General features: G+C 32.2%; 1 protein-coding gene across 1 annotated transcript in view; it reads left to right on the forward strand.

The window, feature by feature from the left end:
• The window catches only part of LOC110027620, a 2,400-nt gene extending 1,039 nt beyond the window's left edge, over positions 1–1,361 (forward strand). The window contains exons 2-5 of the mRNA XM_020729121.1: positions 45–98; positions 210–455; positions 532–787; positions 895–1,361. Of these exons, the coding sequence (XP_020584780.1) occupies positions 45–98; positions 210–455; positions 532–787; positions 895–1,361 (1,023 nt within the window). The remainder of the gene's footprint in view (positions 1–44; positions 99–209; positions 456–531; positions 788–894) is intronic.
• Positions 1,362–10,596: the final 9,235 nt, after the last annotated feature.

Consider the following 10,596-nt stretch of genomic DNA (forward strand, 5'->3'; position numbering starts at 1 on the left):
CATTTGCTACAGCCGTTGCGATATTGTTGTTGGATTATTACCAGCGTAGCACTACTCGCATTCCCCGCATGACATCCACCTTTGTTGGAGATAGATGGGTTAGTGAAATGCTTTCGGGACATCCAATAAGATTCAGAAATATATTCAGAATGAAGAGACCTATTTTTATGGATCTTCTGCACGAGTTATGTCTAAATCACGGCTTCCAGGATTCTTCTAGAACTCTGTCTTGGGAGGTGTTGGCTATAACACTGTACATTCTGACACAGAATGAGTCAATTCGAGGAGCTATGGAAAGATTTCAGCATTCATTTGAAACAATTAGTCGTTACTTTTCAAAAGGGATACATGCACTTGTTAGCTTAGCAACTCAAATAATTAAACCAGAGGATCCATCATTTGCTACCACTCCAGAACAAATTGCCAACGATCCTCAATATATGCCATATTTCAAGGTAACTATCAGTGTTTTTATTTTGTTACATGCTATACTTTAATAATATTATCACTCTGTAATGGACAACTAAACAGAACTGTATTGGTGTAATTGACAGTACACACGTTGATGCCCGAATACCCAACCACGAGAATGTAGCATACATCGGTCGTAGTGGTTCAACAACGCTAGTGGTTCAACAACGCACAACGCAAAATGTCATAGCCATATGCGACTTTAACATGTGCTTTACTTTTGTGGTTGCGGGCTGGGAAGGGAGTGCACATGACAGTCGAATTTTCTCTTTTGCCACGAGGAATAGATCGCAGTGTTTCCCTCACCCCTCATCAGGTTAATTTTGTTTAGTAATTTGAATATGTGGGATTGTGCAATTTTTTATTAACATTGTTTCTCGTACTAGGAAAACATTATCTGGTTGATGTATCTGGTTGATGCAGGATATCCTATGCAAAGAGGATACCTAAAGCCCTACTTTGACTCGAGATATCATCTTCCTGATTTTGAGCGAGCTAGTGGCACAGTTTGTGGCAGAAATGAAATGTTTAATAAACGCCACTCATCTTTACGCGGGGTAATTGAAAGAACATTTGGAGTTTGGAAGAAGAAATGGGTCATCTTACGTGATATGTCGTCGTATCCTTTCCAAAAGCAGGTGTACATTGTGGTTGCAACAATGACACTACATAACTTCATTCGAAGACATTCCTCGCAATCAGATACAGACTTCAGTATGGCTGACAATGATGAACTCAATATTTTCGAGCAACCAACAGGACTTGTGGGGGTGCATTCATTACCTGAAGAGGATATAGAATCTAATGATTTTGGAGATCAAGATGCTGAAAGTTTGGCTGATATGATTGCTTTAAGGGAGTCTATCACAGATGATATTTGTGGCTGTTGATCTACCAAGTTTTCTTTTAATAAGATTATAAGTTCATATTCATACGCATTTAATTTTGATTTTTTTTTAAAATACCTTAAGCTCACATTTCATTCTTTTGTTATTTTCACAGTTATACCAACATGACCTCCAGAATCATCACAGTTATACCAACATGACCTCCAGAATATCAGGTACAGACATAGGGATTTTATGTTATTGTGGACTACCGTCTCCGTTGTTAACTTCACTTAAGGAGCATAGCTTTGGGAGGCAGTTTTATGGTTATGCCAATGGTGTTTCAGCTCGTTGTGGTTTCTTCCGGTGGGCTGATAGTCCCTCATATTACACTGACCGTAGTCATGCCAACGTCATGCCAACAATCATGTGAATCCGATGTTTTCTCCGGCTGACAGTGCAGATGAGGACCGGCGTAGCCAGAGTCTTAAGTTGAATATTTTAATATTTCTCATTGTTGTTGTACTTGTATTTGTAATTTTTTTAGTTCCCCTGGTACTCATTAGGGTGTGAGAACTGTATGATATCTTTTAGAACTGATATGTGATTATCGTATATTTCTGCACTATGTTTCTTTTCTATCAATAAGCTATTCTGAATAAGCTGCCCCAAACAGTTTTATCAGACAGGGGCAGGAATGTCATTTAACCACCAATAAGCTAGTCTGAATAAGCTGCCCCAAACAACAAGCCAGATTATTCTGATAATCTGTAAATTATCAGATTATCAGAATAATCTGTTTATCAGCAGATTATAAATAATCCACAGCTGCGCCAAACAAAGCCTAAGTCTCCCTATTGGAGAGCATTTGGACAAGTCAACTTAACTGATTTAGGTTGGTTGTTTTGTATAAGTATCGATCGACATTCACTCTATGAAATCGAGCATCTCTCAAATGACAACTGGTTGACCCTGTAGCCATCGGTATCGATGTCTTTAGTTTTCGTGGTCCTTGGTATTAGTTTAGTTGTTTAGCGGATCATCTTTTCTTCTATCAGCTAATGATCTTCAGCCGATCGGTTTAATTTGCTCTAGAAGTCTTTCATTAGATTATTGAATTTCTCCTTTTTCATTCTAGTCTATTTTAATTTTTTTAAAATTCATACTGACAATTTTTCTTGATTCAACAAGATTTAAATGCTTTCTCAAGTTTTATCAAGTGCCTATATAGAATTCGTTAAATATTTACAAATATGTGATGCCTTTTAATATAATCCCAAGAAGTATTACGAACAGTCATAAGTAATCCCTTTCTTTAATTAATATGGATAGTGCAAGATGATAGCATGATGCATGCGTAAAGGATGGAATGATAATAAGTGGTTTATTAATATGCTCTGAATTTTTTGATACCAAGATAGCTCACATTTCATTATCATAAAATTAGAATAAATACAGTTATTTGTTGGAAAAATGCGCACTTTAATGTCAATGAGTACTTTTCTCTAACGTGATGAAAGAGAACTATTTAAGAGTAGTCTACGCATTCCTTAGATATATTTGGTTAAAGCATAAAAATATAAACTTTTAATTAAAAAATTAGTTGGCCTACATGAAATGATTTATTATACTTAATATTATTTTGGAGCGATGATGAGGTGGCAGTGTGATACAGCACCGTAGTTTTATTTGTTTGGGTAAATTAAATTTTGACAGCTTTTCAAAAAGCTACTACTGAAATCTGCATTTTCTCACCGATCTCGACTAAGGTGTAGTGGTTCGCAGTTTTTTGAACATCCAATTATTTTTCAGCAGTTTCACATCTACTTTTGAATAAGCTACAGCTGCCCAATTAGTGTTGGACTAGTGGCAATGCTTAGGTTTAGCTTCACATCTACTTTGATTGGCATTCTTCATTTGGTAATTATTTTTGTGGGCCGATTTAACTTATCTAGTACTGATGTTGGCTCATTCATAGTAAGTTGTGTATAGTTAGTTGATTTAATTAATAGTAGCATGTAATTAAAATTTGTAAATAGCAAAGGAAAGGTTAAGATATAATTTAATGCTAATGTTCCAGAATATGCCTTTTTTATTATCTTATAAGAAAATAATTATGTTAAATTCTAGATCGTCCCGCAAAGCATGAACCAAGGAATAAAATACAGGAGAATTAGAGAGAGAGAGAGAGAGAGAGAGAGTCTAGATTCACTCAAATCATTTATTAGACTATTGTTATAGAAATGAATCTCTATTTACAGAATAGAGGGGTGTGAAGTGTACAATAAGCTGACTCTAATTTGATTATCTCATCTTCCTGTCGCATGAGACTAGGCCTTTGATCAGTTTATCTGATAGTCTTTGGTTGGCCAAATTATCAGCTTTTGGTTGACCGAAGTATGAGCTTTTGTTTAATCGAGGTGAGGGTCTCTAGCTGATTATGCTACAGTTCTTTGGTCGCTTAGGGTATGGGTATTTGGTCGACAGAGACAGGGACCTTCGATTTGCCAAACTGTGATCCTTCGGTTAGCCTAGTTGTGGTCCTTTGGTCGGCCAAGCTTTTAATCTTATTACCGATAATCATCTTCTTTGTGCAAGACCGGTTGTTAGAATGAGGTTAGGCAGTCGAGCAAAGAGCAATTCACCTTCAACAGGAAAGTTGTCTTATTCCTTCAATAGGACAGTTGCCCGAGAGTTGTGTAGGAGCTGTATTATGGAGGGCCTTTGAGGTTTTTCTACGAAATGTTTTGTAGTGTTGTCTCGATGGGCTTGATGGTTCTGTCTCGTAGGATTTTTCTTGATCCTTGCCAAAAGGAGTTGTTGTTCAGTGATTTCATAGATTCATGTTGAGGTGGTCCTTGACTTCTAATGGGTCATCTCTGACTGCACTTTGTCTTTTAGGTTCATGGGATCCTCTGAGGTTTGTGCTGACAAATTATGAGCGTACAAATTATTTCAATTTTCTTTTTATAAATTCAAAAATACATCTCAATTTATATATTCATATTTTTTCTATTAGGCGGCTCTTTCAAAAATATAAAATTCTGTGCTACGTATGTAAATTTTCCAAGTTTTTTTTTTAAATATTTTTTTTCATGGGACGATGAATCGCAACAAGTCAGGTTTAAGTTTGTTCAAACGTGAGCTAGGGATATAGAGTTCAAGTGATGCTCACTAAGAAACTTAGGGCCCGTTTGGGGCATCTTATAAGTGCAGGCGGCGTTGTGGAAAACATGTTTCGGCAGCTTATCTGAAAACGTGGTTGGATTTTTATACTAAACGCAGGCCGCAGGTCGAATCCCGCGGGTTACCAGCGGGCCGCGTTTCAGGATAAGCTGTTTATCGGATAAACACAAGCTGCCTCAAATGCATCTTTAGAGAACATTTCACTTTTATTTTTTTTTATTTGCATGCATTTTGATTTAAAAACAAGGTTTATTGGTAAGTTAAAAAAATGTATAGTTATTTTAAAAAATACAAAAGAAAAACATCCACAAATTGTTTTGTGTATTTTTAAAAATTCTTTGATTAAAAGAAAAAAAAAAGCCCTAAAAAAATTACACTAACAAACATGTTTTAAAAACAAAAACAAAATAAAAAACAAAAACGTCCCCTTAGTTGTTTTGTGCAATGTAGTCATTTCCTATTTATTTATTTATTTCTACTTAATTTCCTTTTTATCCTCAATTTTAGTGTGTGAGGAATTTTGGGTAAGATTGAGCACTTGAATAACTTTGGAATAGATATAAAACTAAAGAGTTTGTTTTCATATTATTAGACAAATTTTAAGTGATTTAGAAGATGAGAGTCATGCCCAACCAAATAAATTAAGACTTGAATATTTGATGACAAGTTTATAGTAACATTTAAAGGGAAACTGACTAAAGAAAGGTGAAAACAAATTTTAAAAGATAGTAAAATATTTCCCATGCTAAACAACTCATAATTAGTAGAACTTAGCAAGGAATTTATCTATTAGGAAAATCAAATATGATGATGGCTCAAATCGAAGGTTGTCAAACATGATTACATATTGTATAGGTTGTCAAACATGATTACATATTGTATATGATCTATAGCATTCTTTAGACAATTAAGAAGATTCCCATCATTCCCAAAAAGAGGCAAAAAATAATAAATAAATATATTTAACAATCACCAATAGAATGTTGATAAAAAAATTGTTAAGATTATCAATCCAAACATTGATAACATAACTACCAAGTAGAGGTTACACAAAAGTAAGTGCAAATAATAATATCACATAATGAAATGATTCAAAAAAACATATTCAATTGAAATATAAAATTGGGATAATCTTAGGAATATCGTATTTAAATTTTAATTTCTTTGCTCCTTATGTGAGTGCGAAAGTTGATCTCAAACACCAAAATTTAAATAGTTTTACTACTACATTCATAAGAAAATCTAATGTTTCTTTCAATCCAAAAAAAGTTAGCAATAATATATATAGTAATATGTACAATGAGAAGGAAATTCTCATGTTATCTTAGGAGTAAGGCAGTCAACATGAGTGAGGATATAACTGAAATTCAACCTAGAAAAAATCAAATTCTCACATATTTACTTTTTTTTTTAAATAGAAAAAAAAGAACAATAAAATATAAAAAGAAAAAATTTACGTGAATTGAATGAAAACTCATAATTGAAAGGGAATGCCCATAAAAGCCAAGGCATCCTTGGTTTTTAGCTTAGAAATTACAATTTTTGTGCAAAACATGAAATAGTTGATTACATAATCATTTATTCTCATAGTTTTTTTTGAAGTAAACATTACGACATTAAAATACAGAGGAGAGTAAGAAGATTCTTAAGATGAAATATGTTTACACATCTAATTATGATAAATGGATGAGTTAGAAATAAGAGTACTCCAAAGTAGCTATTAGAAAGTATTATAATAATTACTAGGAAGAGGAAGGCATCAAACTCTTTTTTTAATGAAGAATTAACTCAAATCATATTGGTGCTACCAAGCCTAGAACTTTTAATGTGCTTAGTCAAAGATTTTCCATCAACCCAAGGAACTTGAAAATAGAATAATTTATAGTCATTATTTATGATGTAGAAGAGCTTATAATTGATCTCAGCTGTAGTATCAAATAATTTGTTGTGTATTTTTTACCATGATGTTTCCGCTATAGAATTTAAAAGATATCCATCTAAATGATCAGATGCATCAATTGAAAAATAATATATTGCCTCGAGAGGTAGAACAATTATTTTGAAATGCTTTTAATTATTGAGATGAGAAAAATCTTTAAGATTAATGGGACTTTATTAACCAAAGCTTTTTGCCCGACCTTACCAATGCATTTTAGGATTTATTTTATTATGGGGTTTGACATTCATAAAAGGGTAAGCTTTCATACTTAATTATATCCCACAAGTTATGGCGTCTTGAGAATTCTTTAAATTAATTTATTTGCTCAAATTATGCAGAATTTCAACGTTGGTATTTTCAAGTGGAAAAGATTCAAGATTTGAAGAGATTTTAGATTGAGAAAATCTCAAAATTTAAAATGATTTTATGGAATTTGAGGGCTGGGACTTGCAATCTAATGCTGATGTATCATGGAAAGGCCCAGGAAAAGGATCAACTAACTTTGGGAAGAAGGTTTATGATAAGGTTAAGATTAAAAAAATTAATGAAAAAGTTAGGTTTTGTTTTGAGTTGAAATACAATTAAGTTGAATTGAAATGTTTGATTTGATTTGGATTTCACTTTAATTATTTAGTTTGAAAGATTTAACGTCAAAGGTTTGAGTTGAAAAATTGCAAAGTGATTGTTTGAAAGGATAATTTTGACTTGGTTGATGAGTTGAGAAGATTTGAAAGATTGTTTTAAGTTGGAAAATATTTGAAGGTTGGTTTAAAGTTTGAAGAGTTTGAAGGCTGGTTTAAATTTGAAAAAGGTTGTAAGGCTAGTTTGAATTTTAAAAAGGTTTAAAAGTTGGTTCAAAATTTGAAAATATTTGAAGGATTTGAGTTCATGTTTTGAAAAGGCATGAAGGTTTATTTAAAGTGAAAAGGTTTAATGGCTGGTTAAAAGTTTGAAAGGGTGCAGACAACAATTTTTAATGTTGCACAAGTGAGATGCACATTTTAATATTTATGTACTATATTTCATTCATCTACAGCCTCCCATAGTCCATCAGATCCATAAACACTTTGTCATGAAATTTGGGCACAAAACTAGAGTTTGATATGGTGTAGTGATCTTGAAATTATAGATGTGTAAAATTAATAAAGTTGACTCCGCTTTGCAATGGTGTCAAAACTTGATTCATTATTGATGAATAAGAAATTGAAGCAATTAATGTAGGGATTCTATGCAAGTACACGTATCATTATCAAGTAATACAAGACTTTCTGATTAAGCCCCAAATATTGATCCCACGTGGAAGGTGTAAACTTGTAATGGAAATTAAAATCAACAAATTCACAATGATAAAGAAAATTTACTACACTAAGTTCAAATGTTTAGGGTGCTATTAAAACTAAATTACCAACTACAGGGAAACTGTAAAGCAAAGCTAACCAATTACTGCTAAACTATCTTATATTTTTGTGACAAAGTTATCAAATATGAGAAAACATGTTTCTCACTACAATGAGTTTTTGGTTAAATGATAGAGGTAAATGATTTAAATTTTTATTGTGTCAAATAAGAGCAGTTTTAATTCTCTACCCTCGGTCAAGTGTTATAGAGAATCGTTGGCTAATCTTTGATTTAGTCCCTAAATCTGTGGTTAGGTTGGGAGGATACTAACTCTCACTCCAGAGCTCCCACTTCCCTTCCCCTAAATGTTAACTCTCGCTTTAGTTCTTAAACACTAAAACCAAATTGGAGATTTTAGTCTGTCAAAATCTCCAATTCTTCACCCAGTAATGTATAATTCTATATTTATTTGCACCCAATTCCATGAACGAAACACTCCTTCATGGAATCAAATGTGATTCTTACTTTGTTGTAGAAATCATACTCCATTTTCCGGATAGTATGTTTCACAACAGATTTTAACATTTCAATTGGCCACATCGAAAAGTAAATTAAGAACGGAGTGAAAAAATCATCATAATTTATTTTAATATTTTAAAATAGCACATCCAAATTATCTCTTTATTTCACCATATCTCAGAGTTGGGAGAAAGACAAAGATGACTACTCATAACTCTTGAGGATTACAATAAAACATAAATTTCATAAATAAAAGAAAGTTTATACAACAATAATAAATAAACACCACTTATCTGTAAATCTTCCTCAAAGTAAATCCCTTGAAGCTCCTTGTGAGTCTCTTTCTCTCTTTACAGGACTCTTGATTTTCTCTTAAAAGATGTAAGGAGGAAGAAATCATTCACTTCTCTCTCTCTCGAATAACTCTTAGATGAGAAATCACACTTAGCCTCATCACCAAACTCAAAGAGCTGACTCAGGACTCAACATACTACACAATACACATGATGGAACACTAGTGGAAAATGATGAGACACTAAGGGACTTTTTTTTCTGATAAATTTTCTCTTTAAATAGAGCATATTGTCGGTTTTCCAAGAGATGTGTCAAGTAACTCTTCAAAAAGCGTCCAGATTCATCAAATCTTTTATAAATTTTCCAAGCATAGACATTGGCGCCGTCAGCGCCAATGACCCGAAATTAATTTGGAGCTCTCCGTAAAATGGCATCATCAGCGCCCTGTCTGGTGTCGTTGGAACCCCCACTATTCTGGACTCCTTCCTTCATGCTGGTGCCGTCAGCGTCCATGCTGGCGCCGTCGGCGCTGAGTATTTCTCTCCAAAACTCTATTTTGACTCCAAATTTCATTCTTTTTACTTCCTTTTTCCTCTAAGTGCTAAAAACCATCACCCAGAAATGGAACATGAAAAATACCTTCCTTTAAAGCGTAATATCACAAAAAATGAGTATAAAATATAGGTATAAAAATAGATATGAAAAGGCATATATTTTTGGTGCATCAAAGTCCCCCAAACTTGAATGTTATTTGTCCTCAAGTAACTCTTTTACAACATAAAAATATGACTTATGGTAAAGAGTTTAACTTCTAGATTTCCATATTTTGGTCTCTTAAATATCATAGCATAACTTAAGAAAAAATTAAAATAACTCAAGTTAATACTAAATGTATAAGAATATCTAGCAGTTTTTGATTCTCTATTCTTTTCAAGGAAAATTACAAATTGTCATATTAAAGCAACTTAGAATATCTATATGAAAAAGAACATCATGAAAAATTTACTAGTAAATATGCTAATACTTCAATACAAGTTTAGAGAATGTAGTTAAGCCTTTTTCCTTAAGTTGATTTAAGTGAAGCCATTTTTTGATTAGACATCTCCTCACATATTTTTCTTTTCTTTTCTTTCTCTCTCTTTTTTTTCTTTTGATTTTTGCTTTTTTTTTTTCTTATTCATGTGAGGATTACTATATCTGAATAGCCTTTAATAATTTTGAACTTCACTATCCTCTTCTTAAAGTTAAAAACTTTTGACATTCCTTCACTTTATAAATTGATATTAGCTTTGAAGATTTTTTATAAAGTTTCAATCTTTTCTTTTTACATGACTCTAAGATTCCCAATATTTCAAAAATACAAATTCTTTTACTTAAAATCGAAAACATAGTCTTATTCTCTCATACCAAATACCTTAATCTCTAGAACTAACCTTCATCATTGAAAATTTTTACTTAAGCTCACTATATATTTAGAAACACATATAATTATCTAAAGTTAGGCTTTAATACCAAAGGTCATGTTAAATTTAAATTTTTAAAAGTATAGCTAATTGAGGACAAATCTAATTGAGGACAAATAAAATTAAGTTTCTTTCTTTAAAAAGGAATTTTTCTCCCCCCCCCCAAAAAAACTTACATTTTTAAATGATTAAGCATGAAAAACTAAAAATACAGAGTGAAAGAAAATAGTGAATACATAAAGAAAAGACTTACTTATTAAAAGTTTCAATTTTGAAACTTAACTCTGAATTATTGAAGGTGCTAATATGAAAAGCTACAAGACTTAAAACATTAAATAGCACATAATATATACAAAAAAAATTGTTGAGAAAGAGTTAACTAAAAATAAATACAACAAAGTACTAAAAACAAACAACAATACTATAATAAATTTCAATTCAAAAACAGCTCTACAGACTACAGTTCACAACACAACATTCAATACAAACAGATCAAATTTTTGAACTCTACAAAATAAACAATAACAACAACAAAGTGCAACAAACTATAAACTAAATA

This window comes from Phalaenopsis equestris, unplaced genomic scaffold (assembly GCF_001263595.1).
Source record: "Phalaenopsis equestris unplaced genomic scaffold, ASM126359v1 Scaffold000430, whole genome shotgun sequence".
In the NCBI taxonomy this organism is placed as follows: Eukaryota; Viridiplantae; Streptophyta; class Magnoliopsida; order Asparagales; family Orchidaceae; genus Phalaenopsis; species Phalaenopsis equestris.